Here is a 22,858-nt window from a genome sequence, read left to right on the forward strand (position 1 = left end):
ACATATGGCTTTGAAACTTTGCACACTTGTTCACCATCATGACCCCAACCTGTAAACAGGAGGAGGTAACTGTATCAAGCATTTTGACAGAATTATGCCCCTTTTTCGACTTAGAATTTACGTTAAAGTTTTTGTAATAGTTCAAATATTTTCAAAGTCCATTGACATATGGCTTTGAAACTTTGCACACTTGTTCACCATCATGACCCCAACCTGTAAACAGGAGGAGGTAACTGTATCAAGCATTTTGACAGAATTATGCCCCTTTTTCGACTTAGAATTTACGTTAAAGTTTTTGTAATAGTTCAAATATTTTCAAAGTCCATTGACATATGGCTTTGAAACTTTGCACACTTGTTCACCATCATGACCCCAACCTGTAAACTGGAGGAGGTAACTGTATCAAGCATTTTGACAGAATTATGCCCCTTTTTCGACTTAGAATTTACGTTAAAGTTTTTGTAATAGTTCAAATATTTTCTAAGTCCATTGACATATGGCTTTGAAACTTTGCACACTTGTTCACCATCATGGCCCCAATCTGTAAACAGGAGGAGGTAACTGTATCAAGCATTTTGACAGAATTATGCCCCTTTTTCGACTTAGAATTTACGTTAAAGTTTTTGTAATAGTTCAAATATTTTCAAAGTCCATTGACATATGGCTTTGAAACTTTGCACACTTGTTCACCATCATTACCCCAACCTGTAAACAGCAGGAGGTAATTGTATCAAGCATTTTTTTTTACTATCAAGCACTAAGAATAGTCGAGCGTTGCTGTCCTACCGACAGCTCTTGTTATTGGATGAAAGTAATTTTTTCTTCCTTCGGGCCATTTGGTGGGTGAGCAAGAAATGCACATATTACAAACATGTGTGTACATGTTATTAAATTTGGTTGCATGATAATTCTTGTTTCAATATAATTGATATCATATATTAATTGTTAATTGTAAAGACATATAAGAAGACAATAAATCAACTAAACATGCTTAAAATAGCAAACATGTACATGAATGTAAGGTATAAAGGTAGTCTATAAACGCATATTTTTGACTCCTCCACAATTTTATAATTATAATATAAACATGGCTTAAAAGCCAACAAAATGTATGTGATGTGAAACAGATATATCAATGATATGGCCTGGCCTGCATGCAACTTTTTGAAAAGTTAAGATACAAATTAAGTGTATTTCCTAAAGTAATCATATCTTATTTTTTATCTTTCAATAAGAGGGTAATGATGACCCTGGATCACTCACCTATGATCATTGTTGGAAAAAAAGGTAACAAGATCATTTTGGGAGTGTCAATTATGTCATAACACGCATGATTTGTGTCATAATTGAATCCGGTTGCTTTTAAAGAAACATGCTCAATATCTGCTTTCATTTTTATTCACACGAGAGGACTTCAATAACCATATTTATATACGAGTCCATATAAACTTAGTGACCTTTAGTGTTTGGTTAATTTGGACCATGTTGTCCAGAATATATCATTATTATAACATAATTATGATGATACATGATTAATGTATATGCATCGGATACTGTAGGTTAAGAGAAAACAGACTTATTACAGTAGTCTTTGTAATTAAGTGATACCATTGCAAAACTATTTTAGACTGCAGAACCATCATACAAATTTATGCATGTAATATCAGTCTACATCCCAAATATCTTAGTTCTAGTCATTATATTTTAAAACTAGATGTTTTAATGTGTTTTCCTATACAAGTCTGTGTACCCAGGTGGCTCTATGAGCATGATTCATTAAATGTGTTAATAGAGACCCAAGGTGGTGCTACATGCCAGCTTAGTACCTGTGCTCTTTGCATTTTGATTTTGAGAAGATTTTTTATATTGCATGTACACTTAATGATCCAAAAGTGTTTTATGTAACTTTTAAAGAGGTCTTCTTTACTTGGCAAGGTTATATTTTGACTATCTAAGCTCTAGGCATTTCAGTTTTTTTGTTTGTTGATTTTTTTAATAACAACAACAAGAAAACAACTTCAATGCGATTCCCTACAGAAGTCTTTAAAAACTGTGTTCCTCGTGAGGGCCTTTAAATCATGTTCCTGCAGCCCAAAATGGCTTTCCGTGTCACTTAGTTTACATTGACTTATATAGTAAAATTCTTCTCCGAAATTATGTGCACAGAGAAGAGAAAATATGTATATCATAACATTGTGATGTTATATAAAAAGATTATGAACTATTGGCATAGGATCAAAATCACTTAGTTTACATGGACTCTTATTGGAATAAAGTTCTATTAGTCTTCTTGTAGTTCTGAGTGCCTAGTTATTTGACATGATTCTTTTCAAATAGTATAAATCATGACTGGTGAAAAAAAGATACTCCTTATATGATTTTAGCATTCTTCAGTATAAAAGAATTATAGACCTTTTCCAGCATTGGGTCTAAGGCGCGTGATCTAGGGTCAACAATTCTCTCTTGTTTAATGGGAAAATAAAGTATGCCTACATTTAGTTTATATTCTAAAGTATAAGCTATGTTTGTTATGTGGGTCAAGCTGTTTTATTGATACCTATTTTAACACACCTAGTCATTAGATAATATGATGTATCAGTCGCCTAAATTTTTGTTTCTTTTGAAAATATCATGTCTACATAAGTTATTAGAAATGGACGGTACTAATTCAATTATACTTGGTTACAATGATGTGCAAGTAAATACAACTTTGAATCATTCTGTTACAAGCTTTTAGAAAGACTAAATTGTGCAGGAAATAATTGTATTCATAAATAGACAACATTTCACTCAGGTCCAGGCATGATTTTATCTAACATATGGTTCGTTGATGAATATTCAGTCTTCTTTCTGTACAATTATTAAATTATATTAGGAATATTGAAACAACTGATATCATGCAAAAATTTAATAACTGAATGTATACATATGATTGTATCTGCATTTATTGATATTTTAGTACACCCTCTAGACCTAAAGGAAAACAAAAATACCTTAATACAATAAAATACTTTACAGTGAATATTTGCATAAGAATTCTTAAAAAACGTTATTTTGTACTACAATTGTCTGATAAATTTACCCCACCCTCTTTTAATAAGTATAGAATCTTCACATTTTTGTTTGTTTTTGTCACAATTATACAATAAAACATAGTGTTGATTGAATATCAAATACACTTTAATTAACTATGTAACTTTTGGAATTTTGTACATATACCTAGAAAACCATGTTAGAGGAAAATGCAAAAATGGCACTTTTTTTTTATTTTTTAAAGAATTTTTTTGTACAAAAAACTAAAAACATGACTAACAATGTAGTTAACCTAAAATTTTGATTTTTTTTTCTAATATATTTCACAATTTTATATGGAAATACGCATACCTTGTGCAAAAAATTATACTACAAAAGAGATATATCAGTTTTCATTAGAATTGGCAGCCATATTGGACGCCATCTTGAATTCTGAAGAAATCTGCAAGAGAAATTGCCTGAAGATTTAAATTTTTGTAAAGGGGAAACTATATGCAAGCTTTGGTGTAAGTTTCAGGTCTGTTTAAAAAATTGGAATGAATAAGCTATTATGTACATCAAATTTATATGGCTGCCATCTTGAAAATGGCGGCCATCTTGAATGAGCAGAGATATTTTTGGGCCCACTTGACTTTCGAAATCTACATGGTGTAAAGATAATTTCCTGAAAGTTTCATGCTTGTATCACAATTTGCACTATTTTGACAGCAGATACCTTATTTCCCGCCCCACTAATGTAAAATAATAACTTGTTCTTTGCCCAAAGGATGGCATTGTGTGAAGGCAATTTTGTCTTTGTCCATCTGCAGTTTTAGGATTGTCTATGTTTCGAAAGACTTAGAAGAATATTGATAATTACTGTGGTAGAATATTTATCTTTTTAAGACAACTGAACATGTACAGACCAAGCTTCTTATGCTTAAATTTAAGGTTACTGCTCCTTATTATCCCCCGCCGAAAAATTTCGGCGGAGGATATAGAAATATTCTCCGTCCGTCCGTCCTTCCGTCCGACATTTTTGTCTGGAGCATATCTCTAAAAGTATTTGAGTTATCAACTTGAAACTTCATAGGTGGATAGACCTCATTGAGGAGGAGTGCAGTGCACAAGAATGATAACTACCTTGCATGATTTTTGAGTTATTGCCCTTCGTTATTTTTCAAAATTGATTTTTGTCCAGAGCATAACTCCAAAAGCCTATGAGATATTAACATGAAACTTCATAGGTGCATAGATCTCACTCAGGAGGTGTGCAGTGCACAAGAATGATAACTCTACCTTTCATAATTTTTGAGTTATTGCCCTTTGTTATTTTTCATACCTAATTTTTCACCTGAGTGGAGCATAACTCAAAAAGTGTTTGAGATATCAACATGAAATGTCATAGGTGGATAGATCTTATTGAGGAGGAATGTTGTGCGCAAGAATGATAACTCTTCCCTATACAATTTTTGAGTTATTGCCCTTTGTTTTTTTTCATGCTATTTTGTCCAGAGCTTATCTGAAAAATTATTTGAGGTATCAACTTGAAACTTCAAAGGTGGATGGATCTCATTGAGGAGGAGTGCATTGCTTAAGAATGATAACTCTACCCTGCATTATTTTTGAGTTATTGCCCTTTGTTATTTTTCAAAATTAATTTTTGTCCAGAGCATAACTCAAAAAGCCTTTGAGATATCAAAATGAAACTTCATAGGTGCATAGATCTCACTCAGGAGGTGTGCACTGCACAAGAATGATAACTCTACCTTTTATAATTGTTGTGTTATTGCCCTTTGTTCTTTTTCATACTTAATTTTTCAATTCAATTTTTTTCTCAAAAAGTATTTGAGGTATCAACTCGAAACTTCATAGGTGGATAGATTTTACTGAGGAGGGATGCAGCACACAAGAATGATAACCTACCCTGCATTATTTTTCAGTAATTGCCCTTTGTTATTTTCAGCCATCAGTATTCACATAGGTTTCAAATCTGTAATCACTATAGCCATCAGTTTTCATTACCAAAAGACCTCTTAAAATGGAATTATTCCGCTCTACTACATATACATTCTTCCAATGAGCAAACACATTCTGCGGGGGATGGCCATGTTGACATGGCTCTTGTTAAGGTTTTAATCAGTAAGGCTATGTCCACTTAATAATTTCATATGATTTTCAAGCCAATTACACATTAGTTAAAGTTTATCTCATTCAAAAGATGTGTGACAAATCAACATTTTGGATTCCTCAGTTTAAGGTCAAGATCATGGAGGTGGTTCTTAAACAGCAAATTGGATATCTTTTCAGCCGCTATTATATAAGCTTATAAAGAGACCTTCTTTAGTATTGCTTTTGGGCCCTCCAGGGTCAAGGTCACTGTTACTTGAAATAGAAAAGTGGTTTCCAGTCAATAACTGGAGATAAAAGATAATCTTTTCAAAGTTTATATGTAGCAAGAAAACTAGTCATATAAAGTCAGGCTGACAGTTAAAAAGGCGAAGCTTTTACTCTTATATCAAAATAGTACGACAGTCCCTGAAATTAGCACTAGCCCAATAGCCCAGGTGTGTATAATCCATTTCTGCTAGCCTGACTGGCAAGTAGAATTGCCGTTTGCAAAGTTAAATTTAGAAGTATACAACCGTGCACCATATGTTACTGTTTCTCGGCATGCTTTCATCTACATTGAAAGCCATTTATTAATTAAGTAAAAGCTTTGTTTATGTCCCAATTAACAGTGAATGAACTTTTTTATGCTCCTGGAAGGGAGAGCATACAGTCGCCGCCTTGTCCGTCCAATGTCTTGTCCAGAGCATAACTTGAAAACCCTTGGAGATAAATTGTTTAAACTTCACACAGTGGTAGAGGACATCCAGGCGGAGTGCAGTGTCAAAGACCCATAACTTTATTTTGCCTCGTTTTTGAATTATCTCCCCTTTTAGAAAAAATTTATCTGGGACATAACTCTAAAACTATAAGAGATATCAACATGAAACTTTGTAGGTACATAGATCTCAAATGGGTAGCTGTGCAGTGCACAAGAATCATAACTCTGCCATACTTAATTTTGGAGTTATTGCCCTTTTTTCATTTTTACATTTTGAACTTTGTCTTGAACATAACTCTAAAATTATAAAGAAATATCAACATGAGACTTTGTAAGTAGATAGATCTCATCGGGTGGAAGTGCAATGCAAAAGAACCATATCTCTGCTCAGCCCTGTTTTTGAATTATCCCCCCTTTTAGAAAAATCTTTTCCGGAACATAACTCTAAAACTATAAGAGATACCAACATGAAATTTTGTAGGTAGGTAGATCTCAATGGATAGCTGTGCAGTGCACAAGAACCGTAACTCTGCCATGCCTAATTTTAGAGTTCTTGCCCTTTGTTCATTTTTAGCTCACCTGTCACAAAGTGACAGGGTGAGCTTTTGTGATCGCTTTTCGTCCGGCGTCCGTCCGTCCGTCCGTCGTCCGTCCGTAAACTTTTACTTTAAATGACATCTCCTCATAAACCACTAAGCCAATTTCATCCAAACTTCACAGGAATGTTCCTTTGGTGATCACCTTTAAAAATTGTTCAAAGAATTTAATTCCATGCAGAACTCTGGTTGCCATGGCAACCGAAAGAAAAAACTTTAAATATCTTCTTTTAAAAAACCATAAGAGCTAGAGCTTAGATATTTGGCATGAAACATCTTCTAGTGAGTGTCTACCAAGTTTGTTCAAATAAAAGCCCTGGGGTCAAAATTGGCCCCGCCCCAGAGGGTCATTGGTTTTCCCTATATGCATATAGTAAAAACTAAAAAAATCTTCTTTTAAAGAACCCAAAGAGCTAGAGCTAAGATATTTAGCATGAAACATGTTCTAATGGGTGTCTACCAAGTTTGTTCAAATAAAAGCCCTGGGGTCAAAATTGGCCCCGCCCCGGGGGGTCATTAATTTTCCCTATATGCACATAGTAAAAACTTAAAAAATCTTCTTTTAAAGAACTCAAAGAGCTATTGCTAAGATATTGAGCATCAAACATGTTCTAATAGGTGTCTACCAATTTTGTTTAAATAAAAGCCCTGGGGTCAAAATTGGCCCCGCCCCAGGGGGTCATTGATTTTCCCTATATGCATATAGTAAAAACTTAAAAAATCTTCTTTTAAAGAACCCAAAGAGTTAGAGCAAAGATATTTAGCATGAAACATGTTCTAATAAGTGTCTACCAAGTTTGTTCATAATAAAAGCCCTGGGGTCAAAATTGGCCCCGCCCCAGGGGGTCATTGATTTTCCCTATATGCATATAGTAAAAACTTTAAAAAGTCTTCTTTTTAAAAAACCCAAAGAGCTATGGCTAAGATATTTAGCATGAAACATGTTCTAATGGGTGTCTACCAAGTTTGTTCAAATAAAAGCCCTGGGGTCAAAATTGGCCCCGCCCCGGGGGGTCATTGATTTTCCCTATATGCATATAGTAAAAACTTAAAAAGTCTTCTTTTAAAGTACCCAAAGAGCTAGAGCTAAGATATTTAGCATGAAACATGTTCTAATGGGTGTCTACCAAGTTTGTGCAAATAAAGCCCTTGGGTTAAAAATTGGCCCTGCAACGTTTGTGGGGGGGGGTGGGGGGGGCCTATATACAGGTGAGCGACCTCAGGGCCATCATGGCCCTCTTGTTACTTTTTTATACCCCCAAAAAACTAAGTTTTTTGGGGGGGGGGTATATAGGAGTCACCCGGTGGTCGGTCGGTCCAGTGGTCCGTTGCATTTTCCTTGTCCGGAGCATAACTTGAAGACTAATGGTTGGAATTCAATATAACTTCATACAATGGTCAAGCACATTGAGAGGCAGTGCAGTGCACATGAACCATAACTCCATCTTGACTAATTACAGAGTTATTGCCATTTGTTACTTTTCCTTGTCCGGAGCATAACTTGAAAACTACTGGTTGAAACTCGAAACAACTTCATACAATTGTCAAGCACAATAAGGGGAAGTGCAGTGCACAAGAACCATAACTCTATTTAAAGTAATTACAGAGTTATTGCCCTTTGTTATTTTTCCATTGCTTTCTTTTGTCCGCAAAATAACTTGAAGACTAATAGATGGAATTCAATATAACTTCATACAATGGTCAAGCACATCGAGGGGAAGTGCAGTGCACAAGAACCATAACTCCATTTTGACTAATTACAGAGTTACTGCCCTTTGTTACTTTTCCTTGTCCGGAGCATAACTTGAAAACTACTAGTTGGAATTCAAAAGAACTTCCACACTAAGGGGAAGTGCCATGCACAAGAACCATAACTCTATCTTGACTAATTACAGAGTTATTGCTCTTTGTTACTTTTCCATTGCTTTTTTTGTCCGGTGCATAACTTGAAGACTAATGGTTGGAATTCAATATAACTTCATACAATGGTCAAGCACATTGAGAGGAAGTGCAGGGCATGAGAACCATAACTCCATCTTGACTAATGACAGAGTTATTGCCCTTTGTTACTTTTCCTTGTCTGGAGCATAACTTGAAAACTACTGGTTGGAATTCAATACAACTTCATACAGTTGATAAGCACATTAAGAGGAAATGCAGTGCACAAGAATTATAACTCCATTTTGAGAAATTACAGAGTTATTGCCCTTTGATACTTTTCCTTGTTCGGAGCATAACTTAAAACATACTGGTTGGAATTTAAAACAACTTCATACAATGGTCAAGCACAATAAGAGGAAGTGCAGTGCACAAGAACCATAACTCCATTTTGACTAATTACAGAGTTACTGCCCTTTGTTACTTTTCCTTGTCTGGAGCATAACTTGAAAACTACTGGTTGGAATTCAAAACAACTTAATACAATAGTCAAGCACAAGAACTATAACTCTATCCAGAGTAATTAATTATTTATAGCCCTTTGTTACTTTTCCATTGTTTTTTTCTTGTCCAGAGCATAACTTGAAAACTACTAGTTGGAATTCAATACTATTTCATACAATGGTCAAGTATATTGAGGGGAAGTGCAATGCACATAAACCATAACTCTGTTTTGACTTATTTAAAAGTTTTTGCCCATTGTTACTTTTCATTGTTCAGTGCATAACTTGAAAATTAATGGTTGGAATTCAATGAAACTTTATACAATAGTCAAGGGCAGTGAGATGAAGTGCAGTGCACACGAACAATAACTCTATTTGGACTGATTATAGTTATTGCCTTTGTTCCAGTGCATAACTTGAAAACTAGTAGTTGGAATTCAATACAACTTCATACAATGGTCAAGCGCAATGAGAGGAAGTGCATAGTGTACAATAACCATAACTCAATCTTCAGTATTTATAGAGTTATTGCCCTTTGTTCCTTTTCCTTGTCTTTCTGGACTTATTACAGAGTAATCCAATAAAACTTCATCAATGGCCAACCGCATTGAAAGGAAATGCAACATACAAGAACCACAACTATCTTTAATTGCCCACAACCATAACTGTATTTCAATTCTTTACAAGGTATTCTGTTACTAGTAACATCCTCATTTCCGAAGCAATTATCAAAGATATCAACATGAAACTTTGTAGGTCGATAGATTTCATTAAGTAGAAGTGCATTGCAAAAGAACCATAAATCTGGTTAGCCCAGTAATTGAATTATTTCCCCTTTTAGAAAAATCTTGTCTGAGACATAATTCTTTAATTATAAGGGATTTCAACATGAATCTTTGTAGGTAGATATATCTCAATAGGTAGATGTGCAGTGTACAAGAAACGTTACTCTGTTTTGCCTTATTTTGGAGTTATTGTCCTTTGTTCATTTTTATATTTTAAACTTTGTCAGGGACATAACTCTGAAAAACCATAAAGGTATCAACAAAAACTTTGTAAGTAGATAGATTTCATTTATTAGAAGTCCAGTGCAAAGAACAGTTACTCTGCCTTGCCTTATTCTGGAATTATTGCACTTTGAACTTTGTCTAGGGACATAACTCTGAAACTACAAGAGGTGTTCTTTTCTGTGTCAAAAACCTATTCTGGGAGCATCACCCGTATCAAACTGGGCTCTTGTACGATCTAAGGTCTAAGTTGTTGTTTCTTTTATTTACCATTAAGAGAAGAAAATTTATGAATTTATGCAGGAAAGTAAAGTCAGTTTTGGGCTAGTAACTTTGATGATTGGCTGGTAAGTTCAAAATGTTTATTTTGAAGACTGCAATGATGGTTGTGTACATGAATTTTTTTTGTTTGAAAGATGTTTCATGGGAACGCCCCTAGCTGGCAGGCAGCATCCAGTGTTTTCAAGTGCATATCTCCTACACACATAGAAGGATTTTAATAAAATTTCATAGAAATGTTCACAGCTGTGTGAAGCCATGTCACATACATGAAGGTCAAAGGTCAAGGTCACATTTAGTGGATATAGAATAAATGTTGTCTGGAGCAAAACTTCTAATTATATGAGATAGTATTTGTTAATGTAACACCCCCTCCGTGGTCCAGGGGTTAGAGTCAATGACCTCTCTCTGGCATGGGTTCTATCTCCGGGAAATGCTTTGGTAGTTTAGCACGAAGGAATATAGTCTAGTACTGGTGTAACTCTCCAGGTACGGTGGTTAGGAAACAACCCACCTATATGACTGAAATACTGTTGGGAAAAGGCGTAAAATGAAACAAACAAACAAAAAGGAGTTAATGTTAACACTAAACAGATTTATTGTAACCATATTTATAGATTTATAGTAACCATGCCTTGATGTAAGACATAGGTCATGATTCCCCTTCTGCGCCCTGCTTTGGGCCATTTGTGTGTTTCTTGAAACAGTTTTTGCAAATATTATTGATATGCAAAGGCTAATGACTTTCCATTTACATGAGAAATTAGAAACAGGCCAAATACCATTTAACATTTACTTATACTATTTATGCAATTTCAATGAACTTTACAGGATTGATTTGTAGCTCAAGTCCTTGTGAATATTGCATGTTTTCCTGTTGAATGGTGCAATTTCATCCAAATACCATTTTACATTTACTTAAGAAAATAATTTAAGCCCAAATGAACCTTTTGTTTACATTTGATATATGATTATATTATCATTTTAATGTTTCTGTTTCCAGTGTCCCAGATTCTGATGTTACTATCCAACTATTTGCCGATGGTACACTTGTAACAAGAGATAAAGCAGGCACCAATTACAGTCAAGTTAAGTTAGAAGATCTAGGTTTAGATTTGTCAATGTTAGAAGGAAACACTGACATTGAGCTGCTCATTGTGCAAGGGGATGGTAAGGAAGTCAGAGCAACTATTAATACTAGTAAGCATGTTAATCCAACAACTGAGTCAGTAACCTCAGACAGTAAAAGTGCCTCAATCACAACTGCAGCATCATCTACGTCGGGAACTAAGTTAACGGCAAGTACTTCTGTATCGACTGATCGTACACCAGCCGTTAATGAAGCAAGGCCATACAAATGTTCTATGTGCCCACGGACCTTTAAGTTTTATAGGACCTTCAGATGCCATGAAATTGTTCATACCAAGGCTGTCACGTTCACTTGCCACTTATGTCAGCGTCTTTTTGCAAGAGAAGTCAATCTCCAGTCTCATTTGGAACTGCATAAGAAGAAAGGCGCTATGAGATCAACAGAGGAAGAAAAAAGGAGAGCTGAAAATAATAATAAGTGTGAACAGTGCAAAAAGATTTTCTCAAGTGTGAATGCATTGCAACGTCATATTAAAGACATGCATGAAGAACATCCTAGAGTTCCCTGTCCAATCTGTGGAAAAATGTTTAAGAATGAAGGAAATGTACAACGGCATTCAAAAATCCATGTTGGACCATTTACCTGTCCTCACTGTGTCAAAGTTTTCACGGATCGAATAGAATATTACGAACATATAAAGTCTGAACATGAAGATCTAATGTATCATTGTAAGGAATGCAGTGCTGTTTTACCTAGTAAAAGGGCTTTTGTGAATCATACAAAAACACAACATGCTAATTCAGATGAGCTGATTGACGACATTAAAGGTAAAGAATGCACGATCTGTCACAAGAGGTTTGAGGATGAGTCCGAGTTAGAAACCCACTTGTTGGTTCATTCTATTACAAAGAGTCATGAGTGTCCTGCTTGCCACAAGAAGTACAAGCTTCTAAACACATTAGAGAAGCATATAAAGGAAGTACACAATAATGATGTTATTTTTACCTGCTCTAAATGTGACGAAAAGTTTGAACAGAAAGGAAAGCTTGATTTACATGTAAAGTTATTTCACACAGGAAATTACCAATGCCTCACCTGTTACGAAGATTTCCCTGAACGAACAATGCTTGAAGAGCACCAGCACAAAGATCATGACTTTGCCCTTGAATGCTCCAAATGTAAAGAAAAATTTGAAACATCTCAGAAATTGAAGAATCATCTGAAGGAGCACACTTCACAAAACAACCTTTGTGACATTTGTGGAGCTGGTTTTGAACACAAAGCACAACTGAGAGGCCATCTTATTAACAAACATTTTGGAAGAGAAAAGACAAGCATGTTGAAGCAGTATCCATCTATGAGTAGTGTAAATATTGAGGTTGTTTGTGATCTCTGTGGAGAGTTCTGGCATAATAAACCATTATACAAGCAGCATTTGAGGGACATCCATTTTGGAGGAGATTCTGTCGAAATGTTGAAATTGTTTCCAACTTTTGAAAAAATCGCAGACCCACCTGAGCCAGTTACATGTGATCATTGCGGTAAAAAATGCAGTAGCATGACACAGTTGAATTTCCATTTAAGGACTCATGTAACCTCAAAGAGAAAGTCAGTACAAACTGAAGAAGAGGAGTCTTACTCAAGTGAGGATGAGCAAGATCCATATGATTTTACAAATATAGAACCACGTGAAATGGACAAAGACTATGAATGTAAAAAATGCAGTGCACAGTTTTCAAGGAAAGCGGCTCTAGAGAAACACATGTCAGTTCATAAGAAGGATGAGTTTAAGGAAGCCTTGAAACATCTTGAAAAAGAAGAAATTGCCAGAGCTGAGTTGGAGGAGAAAGAAGGATACAAACCTACAGCAAGTGTCAAAAAGGTAGCAAAAGAATCGTTCAAAAAAATTGTGAAAACTCCAAAACAAGGAAAGGCAGGAAAATTAAAACTTCCCTTTCCTAAAACTAAAGCTGAGCCATCACCTTCATCTGATACTACTCCAAATAAGAGGAAAGCTTCAAAAGTACATATTTGTAAAGTTTGTAAAGAAATTTTCAAAACAACTGATGAATTGGTTGTTCATATGCATAATGATCATGATGATTTTGACTTCAAAGCAGATACCGAAAGACCGTCAGGTGAGCAATTAGTAGAATTTGATTTATTAGCATTTCATTGTAAATCATGCGACAAAAGATTTACCTCGAGGAAGAATTTAAGAAAACACTTAAGAGGTGTTCATAAATATTTAGAGAAGACACCAAGTTCAAGTGAACTGTTCAAATGCACTGAATGTGAGAGGGAATTTACCATGAAGAGTAATATGGCCAGACATATGATGGCAAAGCATGACATCAAATTAGATGGAGATGAATCTGAATCCCCTACCAAAACTGGTAAAAGAGAGGGGAAAATAAGTGAAGGATCAGATGACAGTAATGAATCAATGGATGAAGATAACTCCACAGATATTACATCTTTCCTTGGAAAAAATTTCAATCTTGGAAAAACCCATTCATGCAACATACAGTCTGTAAAGAAGAAGCAACACAAGTGTACTTTGTGTGGGGAAGGATTCAGTAGAGATGCTACCCTTAAAAAACACCTCGCATTGCATGCTACAGATGATATTGATTATGATAGTAAAACCGATATTGAAGACATGTCAGATTTGCAGCCAGCCATATACACTTGTATATCATGTGGCAATGTGTATTCCACAGCTTTAGGTTTGATTCACCATACAAGAAGTAAGCATTCTGAAGTTGACGAAGAAACCGTTTTAGCTCAGATTGCAGAAATAGATGCACAGTTAAAATTGGACAGTTCTCCTAAGAAGAAACCCGAAAAAGAATCAACTAAAATAAATAAGAAAAGAAAATTTGAAGCAGAAGCTGCTGATGATGCTCGTGAAAATGCAAAGAAAAGGCTGAAACTTGACAGGGATGGCAAAGAATCATATGATTGCAAGTTCTGTGGTGCTGTATATTATACTTATAAAGGACTGATTAAACATGAAAGTGAAGTACATGATGGCGATAAACTGGAAAGCCCACAATCTGTAAAGTATAGTCATTCAGGAAGAATGATCACTAAAAGTAAAAAATTAAGCGAACAAATTCATTGTGACAAATGTAACAAGACTTTCCTTGAAGAGAAAGGGCTAAAGCAACACATAATGAGAGTCCATAAAATGGAGGAGACTGTGAAAGCAAAGCCTGCAGGTACAAACTATGGAGAATCAAAATGTGACCTTTGCCCAAAAGAATTTGATCAGAGAATAAATCTAAGAAGACATATGAAAATGAAGCATAACGTTGAACTGCCCCCAGAATCAATGAGCACATCTTTAATTGAATCTCCAAAAGGGAATTTGGTATATGACTGTGATGTTTGTATACAGAAGTTTTCAACATTATCTAGTCTACGTAATCATATGATGTCTGCTCATGATGAAAAAGATGTTGAGGTTATCTCTGAAGATAAGGTATGCAATATATGCAGTAGCACATTTGCCACTGAAAAAGCCTTGGAAGTACACATGAGAAAACATACAGGGGAGAAACCATACAAATGCTGTCTTTGTAACAAAGATTTTATCTCAAAGTACCAACTTGAAAGTCATATGATAAAGCTTCATCCTAAACAATGGGCAAAAAAAGTGAAGTGTAAAATTTGCTTGATGTTATTTGAGACACAGAAAGCTATGTTAAAGCATAAGGTTACACATAGAAAACCACTTGATTCCAAGGAACCAAAGGGCAGCCAGAGTGAACCAAGTCAACACAAATGCAATCATTGTGAAAAAATGTTCAGATGGAAAAGGAATCTTGTGTCCCATGTAGAAGTTTACCATACAGAATCTGATCCCCAGACTTGTGGAGTATGTAATAAAGTCTTTCCAGACAAAGAAAGTATCAAGGAACACATGGTAATACACAATAAAACTAAAAGAGAGCTACCAACTTGTAAAATATGTGACAAAACATTTAAGAAACAGTCCAGTCTCAAAATGCATGTAGCTCAGCTGCATAAGGAAAAATCTCCACCTAAGGGTAGTATGTCTTGTGATATTTGCAAGGAAAGTTTTGCAACAAAGATGAAACTTTTAGAACACATGTTGTCACATACATCTGTAATGCCACACAAATGTGACATTTGCTCTGCATCATTTCATCTAGAAATGAAGTTAAAAGCCCATAAGTTGACTCATAAGTTGAAAGAAAAGAAGACTGAAGGAAAGAATATTCTAGGAAAAGGCAAAGGAAAAGTTGGTGAGGAGAAGGTGATTACCAAAACTAAAAAGGATCTTAAATTTCAGTGCAAGAAATGCAGCAAAAAATTCAGCGAAGCATTGTTATTAAGAGCACATGTTTCAAAAGTTCACAAAACAAAGCTGCTTGTAAAAACATCCCTTCCCAAGGAAAGAGTTACAAGGTCAAGATCACTATCAGAGACAAAGACAAATACTGTAAAACCAGCCTCATCAAAAGAGAAAACACAGTTGAAAGAAAAGAAAGTTGTTAAAAAGGAGCTGAAGAAAACTCAGTCCAGTTTCTGTAAGAAATGCAATTTGAATTTCATCAAGAAGGATGCTTATGAGACCCATATGTCAACTGTACATGAAAAAGAGGACCAGGGAAAGAAAATACTTACAAAAGGTTCAGGGAATGTTGATAAACCAAAGAAAACTGAGAAGTCATCCGCAAATAAAAAAAGTGATGAGAAAAAAGAAAGTGTAGGCAAAGGTCCAGGAAGTGCTAAGCTCGACAAACAATCTACAAAGAAAAAAAGTGAGGAGAAAAATAATACAGTCGGATTTGATTGTCCAATCTGTAAAAAGATATTTTCCAAACAATTCAAATTGAAAACTCATATAAAGAATGTACATAAGGTTGTGATGGAAGATTCACCTTCATCATCGGATAGTAAAAGAAAGAAGTGCCTGTATTGTAACCAATGCGCAAGAGTTTTCTGGAGTCAAAAGCAATATGATACTCACAACAAAAAATTTCACCCTGATAAAGATGCATTAGAACTAGACAAACAGGTGATGGAAGCAATGGGAGAAGGAGATATTAAGACTGAACCAGCTGATGTCATGTCTCCAAAGCATGCAGAATTTGAGACAATTCAGCATAAGTGTGAATTTTGTTCAATGGTTTACTGGACAAAGAAACTTTTTGATGAGCACATGCTGAGTGAACACCCCGAGCATGCAGCTGAGTATGGCATTACTGGCGAGGATGACACATCAAGCCCTGTAATAGAATTTGTAAATGACAGCGAAGATATGATAGGAAATTTGTTGTCAGTTGGTTCTTATGATGTATCTGCCTGCAACAAATTATCAAGTCTTCCAGTAGTGTCTATTCAGAGAATTAATGGAAAGCTTGATAACATGGCTCAAAATAAGGAACAATCCTCTGAAAAAGATGATGCAGGTGAAAGCAGCTCTGATGCAGAATCTGAAGATGCAGATGAATATACTAAAGAGTATGAAAAGTTTTTGCAGAATTCAGTTATTGATGTCAGTGAAAATACTGAGGAAAATGAAACTGAAGATGAGCTAGTAATTGGTAAAAGCATAGAAAAGAATGAAGCTGAAGTTGAAAATTTAGATGAACCAGTTACTAAAGAAAACACTGATGATTGGACTGCAAATGAAGATACTACAGAAATTTTGGATACCAAATTTGATGAGAATAAAGATGCTGACTCAAGAGCTGAATTAGATGAAGGAAAAGATCATGAAAATCAGGGAGAAAATGAAGAAAACATGGAATCAGAGGAAGAGACTGCTGAAAAAGCTGAAATTGGTATAACTGAAAAAGATGAAATTGGTATAATAACTAAAAAAGATCAAATTGGTATAATAAATGAGGAGGATAGTTCTGAATCTAACCAGTTACTAGATGAACCAAAAGAAAGTGATGAACAAGATGCTGCCAATGATGAGCTAATAACTAAAGAGGATGCAATTCCAGCAAACATTGTAGTGGAAGAAAATCTTGCTGACCAATCTGTAGATAATTGTATTGAAGAATGTGATAAATCTGAAGTTGCAAAGGATCTGACAAGTAATGAAACCAATGAAGAAAATACAGAGGAATCTGAAATTGAGAAAGAACAAGAGGTAATTGACTGGGAAGCTATTGATAATGAAATAGAAGCTGCAGTTCAAGATGATAATGATGAGGAATTGCTAGATGATGAGGATGGTGAAGAAAGAGAAGATAAAAGTTCTCAAGACATGGAATTAGAGTCAAAGCAAGATATTTTAATATGCAATGAAGATGAAAAGACTGAAGCTGTAGAAGATACTGGGTTTGAAAGTTGTGAAACCGAAAGTAAGGTTATTGAAGGTGCCAGTATTTCTGAAAATAAAGCAAATGAAAACAATGAAGAGATCGTTTCAGAAATATGTAACATAAAAGAAAAAGATGATGAGGTGGTTTCAGAAATATGTAATAATGAGATGGACAATGCTGAAAGTTCTGTTGCAGAAACAGTAGTTAGCGAGTTTATAGAAAATAAAGAAAATGATGAAATAAACTTTGAGACTGGAGAAAATGTAAAAGTGGATGAAATTCAGAACAAAGATGCAACGATTGAGGCAGAGACTGTTAAGTTTGAGAGCGAATATACTTTAGAAGAGATGGATACTTCTTGAATTGTGAGTTCACATAAAAATTAAAAAACAAACTGTATATTGTCACAGAATGGCAGCAAATTACTGACTCATGCTTCATAGTCCAGTTGGTCAACTACTATAATATACCGGTATAATAATTATTGAAGTGTGCAGTGAAATACTGCAGTGGATAATTTTCTGTACTAAATCATTGGTGAAATTTGTAAGAATGGTGATATATATTGTTATGAATCAGGATATTAACATTTTAAATGTCGGTAAATTATTCATATTCATTGAACAGTGATTCTGAAGGAATGGTCATCAGGGTTTTTTTTTTAAGGGAGAAGAAAGAAATGTATACAAAGGATGTCGTAAGAATTGGGCATTTGAGAATTCTATACAATTAATTTTGTTTTATTGTTATTTTTACCTTCCTGTGTGTTCAAATATTTTCTGTCAAAGGTAAATGTAGTAGAATGAACAAAACTTTTTTTAAGGAAATGATTGTATATACAATAGTTATTTACTCGCACAGTTTACTGTTCTTATTTTAATTCTAATTGTCTACATATGAATAATTTGTACTGTTACAATTTAGTCCATATTTTTTATACTTTATTAAGTATTTCAGAAAAAAGCATATTAACTGCCTTATTTGATACCTAGATTTAAAAGGAGATTGATTAAATGAAAAAAAATACCAGCTTATGGACCTATAATAGAAATTGTTTAAAAAAAATTAATGGTCAGCATTAGTTTGCATGAATTTTTGTGCTAGTCTGAGCTTATTTCACCACAAAGTCAGCAGTGAATAGAATTATTTGAAATTTTAATCAAATGGTTAAACTTATTTTGAGATATATTGGCTTTTATAGAAAAAATTAAAAGCAAAAATTGAAAAATTAGACTACCGGCATATTTACTGTTTAGGAAAACATCACAGTGTCGCATAATTGTTCATTTGCATGAAGTATGTCAAAGGTTTTAAGATTGGATATTGTAGGTGTAAAAACTGTTTGTCATGTGACAGTATATTTGCTAAATATGGAGTGTACTTAAGTCAACATAACATAGTAACTATAATTTTTGAACAATTGTAAAAGTATTTAATTACAATTCCTATAGCAACTGGAAAATATCGGACATATATGTTCTGAATTGTGGTATTTAATAACAAATGTTTGCTATGATGTAGAATAATTTGCATTTCTAATGAATTTGTTATGTCATTTATAAAACTTTAACATTATATTGTTAATTATGTTTTTACTAAATGATGCTAAACTTTGTAGCAAAAGAAAGATTATATTTTTACAGTCCTGTAACTTCTTTTGTCAGAAAACTGTTTTATCTTTTTTATGCCCTAACTATGTAAGCAAATTGTTTGGTTTTGATTTTTGTAAATCCTGTATTTAAATGTTTGGAAGGTACAATAAGAACATTTTTAACTTTAAAGGTACAATGATATAATTTTGGATGGCAAAAAATGAAAAATTGTATTATTTGTACCATTGAAGCTGGAAATTGTTGTTTAAATATTTGTTTGTTGGAAGTTGATTATATGTTCTTTTGAATATTGGAATCACTGTTGTTTTTTATGTAAGAAATACAAATTATAAAGCTTTTGATAATTAGTAAACAACTATGAGGCTTCATTTGAACATAACTGATTTTTACCACACTCGCTGTCAGAATCATAAATGTATGGACCTCGTATTGTTGCAATAAACTTTTAAATTTATGTTTTGAACTGAGTCATTTATGTCATCTAAAGGTGAATGGAAAGTACTAGAATATGATCAAATGAAATGGATTTAATTGATTTAATTTTAAGTTGATTTGTTAGTTTTTTGTGAAAATTAAAAAAGTATAGGCTTTGATTGTAAATTTCATAAGATTTTTTTTCTGCATAGTGACAATTTTTCAGATTTTTTTTATTTTTATTTTTTTGCAGTAAATGATGTTGGGGTTTTTTTTGGATTTTTTTTTCTATTTTTCTTCACCAAAGTTTTAGTATGTTAAATGTTGGGATATTGTTATCTCGAGGACCTTTTGATCTGGCACTAGTTCAGCTTGTGGGTATTTTGCTGTTGCAGGATTACATAGGCCAGTAAGTGTGATACAAACTTAGCAAAATACAGGAGACTTATGAGATCAAAAAACTCTGTAAATAATCCTTAATTGTTATTTATAGAATACCTCATATTTAAACTATATGTTAATTGGGTAATCACAATTCTGTTGAAAGCTTTATAAAGAATTTAGATGAATGATGTTAAACTGAATGGTCTTGCTTAGTTGTCTAACTTGACAATACTATTCCTTTTAAGGAAATCTCCAAATCGGTGCTGACTGATTTTCAGATTAACTAACAATGCAGAAAATTGATCAGACTGCACAAAAGTGCTGACTGGCCTTGGTCTTCACTGGTCACATGGGTAGATTCAGTTGCCACTTGAGCGCTAAAGGTTCAAGTTTTTGTTTTAATTGGATGACATCTAAGCAATATATAGAGTATATTCAATATTTACTATAAATACAGGATTTATTTTCATTGAGTGGCATAAAAAGAAGTATTTTGTTAGTCGCAGAATTTACAGGAAAATCTTGAATATCCTTTAGTAGATTAACAGTTCTGGATAAAGAAATGTGACATTGTAATTAAATACTCTCAATCATCTAATTTAATTATTATACTATGTATGTAACTTTATAATTTTTATCTTTGACATCCATTGTTATATTAATTGTCTGAAGATTGATTTAATTGCTTTGAATGTATACTGAAATTGATCATTTATTAAAGATTTATGTTTAACTATTGGTAATGACAGATGAAATGCTTGTATTATACTTTCAGCTTAAGTTTCATGTTGATAATCGTTAAACATATTAAGTTTTAGCATGTTCTATTGGTGCCATTTAGATATAGTAGCCTTTGCCAGTGTAGTTATTCATGAATCTGAAAGATATTTGAGGAAATGATTGGAAAAAAAACAAGTCATTTCTTTTTCTTTTTCAAACATTTTATAAGAAACAACTTTAATAACAATTGTATAAGTATTTCAAAAATAGTAATAATTACATTAGTGTATAAGGTACTTTGAAATTTTTACTGTAAGTTCTTTGCTATATAGGGCTATTATACCACTAATCATGATTTTCCATTGTATTGATACTCTTATAATATTTATATATTCTGTTAAAATGAGATATTTCCAAGGTTACGTAGTCTTTATTACAACAATCTGTTTAGCTATGATTATGCATTTTGACATGTACAGACATTGTATTAGAGGCATACATTGTGTTGTATTATACTTGATATGTTGTAATTAAGATTGTGCATAATTTACGCTTGTAAGTTATACATCTAGTACAATTACAAAATAAATTAGAAAGGATAGTTTAAGCACAAAAAAAAGGGGGGAAATGTAATTCAGTTTTGAAGAAATCATGTTAATAATTTCAATATGTAAGAGTTTAATATATCACTTCTGAAAATGTATAACATTAATATTATGATACTTATATCAGTTCTAGTAAATACAGTTAAGTTTCTAAATCAATACCCATTTTAATAAAGGCTGTTTTATATATGTTTATTCTGTTATACAATTGTAGGGACTAGTATCTTGACCGGAACAAACTTTAAATAGTATGAGAAGTTATATGGACTGTCCTGTGGCCTCAAATAAGTAAAAAAAGGTACAATAAGTAGTTACAAGTCTATGGAACCATTGTAACTGTTAAAAAAATTTAACCAGACAATGGCAGAATGTATCGGCAATGTATCAATACCTCAGCATTGTGTCGTGATACTGTATTGTTAGGGCAATAATCATGATGTATTTATGTGATGATATCAGATCATCTCTAATGCAGAATTCACTTTTATTATACTTTTGCGATATTTTCAAAGTTAACCTGTAAAGTCATTTAAGTTTATTGTTTAGATCAGTCTTGGGATATACATGTTGTTCAGTTATGTAAATTTGCCTATGAGATCCTGGCATTTAAGACAGGTCACTTAACTGGTCATCATTTTCAGGTTAAATATATACAAAGATTGAAGTACTTCAATATTTTTGGATGGCTGTAACTTTTAAGTGTCATATTTGTAAATCGTTATATGTACATCAGATAACAAATTAATATATCCCTTGATAGTTGAATAGTGGTTTTGTATTAACATTTTGATTGTTGACTTAAAAGGAGAGAAATACTTTTCTTTTTACATGGCCATGCAAGATTTCTTTTAATGATACTAAAGATTGTAACTATCTCCCTGCCTTGTGCACATTCTTCATTTAGTTATTTTATATATGTTACAATAATGTATTGTTAATATATCAAGACATAAATTTTTGCTAAATATTGAAAGATCATTATAAAATCTGTGTCCAATGTGTCCATCTTTGCAGAACAGTTTTATAATCAGTTCTCCAGTCTAATTTTATGTAAATCATGATTGTTAAATACATGTACAACTGTCACAAAGTTGTCATATTGCATTTAGTTTTTCAAATTGTTGTTTTAAATTTACTCATAAGTTTTAAATCAGTTTTCAGTGGATCTTGTTTTAAATGTTCATTTTAAGAAACTGTTTTCTGTGTTGACATTGTTGTAAAAATAAGTTGTAAATAAAACCATCATACCATCCCTTGATTTATTCTTGATTTTTATAGCTCATCTGATCATAAATGTGTGCGTGTTCTCGTCATACAATGTAAAAATGCTTAACAATTTTCAGTTCAGTTTGAAAGCTATTTCAAATTAAGACATTTTTAAATGTCCTAAATTTTGTGTGAACAATTGTTTTGTTGTTTTTTTTGTTAAACTATACAAAGTTAATTCAAAAATGAAGTCTTTAGAACTCCCACTTCTATGCCGAGAGATAAGATATTTAGCTTTGGTCCTTTACAAAAGTTACATTAATTATTCCCAAAATTGGCATTACCCATGGGTTTACATAGTTTACATCAACCTTAACTTCTTCAAAAATGAATCTTGCTCTTTGGGTCTA

General features: G+C 33.4%; 1 protein-coding gene across 2 annotated transcripts in view; it reads left to right on the forward strand.

The window, feature by feature from the left end:
- The window catches only part of LOC132751100 (uncharacterized), a 40,301-nt gene extending 17,807 nt beyond the window's left edge, over positions 1–22,494 (forward strand). For both annotated transcript variants that reach the window (XM_060741213.1, XM_060741211.1), the window contains one exon: positions 11,109–22,494. In XM_060741213.1, coding sequence (XP_060597196.1) covers positions 11,109–17,868 — 6,760 coding nt within the window. In that variant the 3' untranslated portion in view covers positions 17,869–22,494. The remainder of the gene's footprint in view (positions 1–11,108) is intronic.
- The last annotated feature ends 364 nt before the right edge of the window (positions 22,495–22,858 follow it).

The sequence above is a fragment of the Ruditapes philippinarum genome, unplaced genomic scaffold (genome assembly GCF_026571515.1).
Source record: "Ruditapes philippinarum isolate M1 unplaced genomic scaffold, ASM2657151v2 ctg4575_1_1_1_1, whole genome shotgun sequence".
In the NCBI taxonomy this organism is placed as follows: domain Eukaryota; kingdom Metazoa; phylum Mollusca; class Bivalvia; order Venerida; family Veneridae; genus Ruditapes; species Ruditapes philippinarum.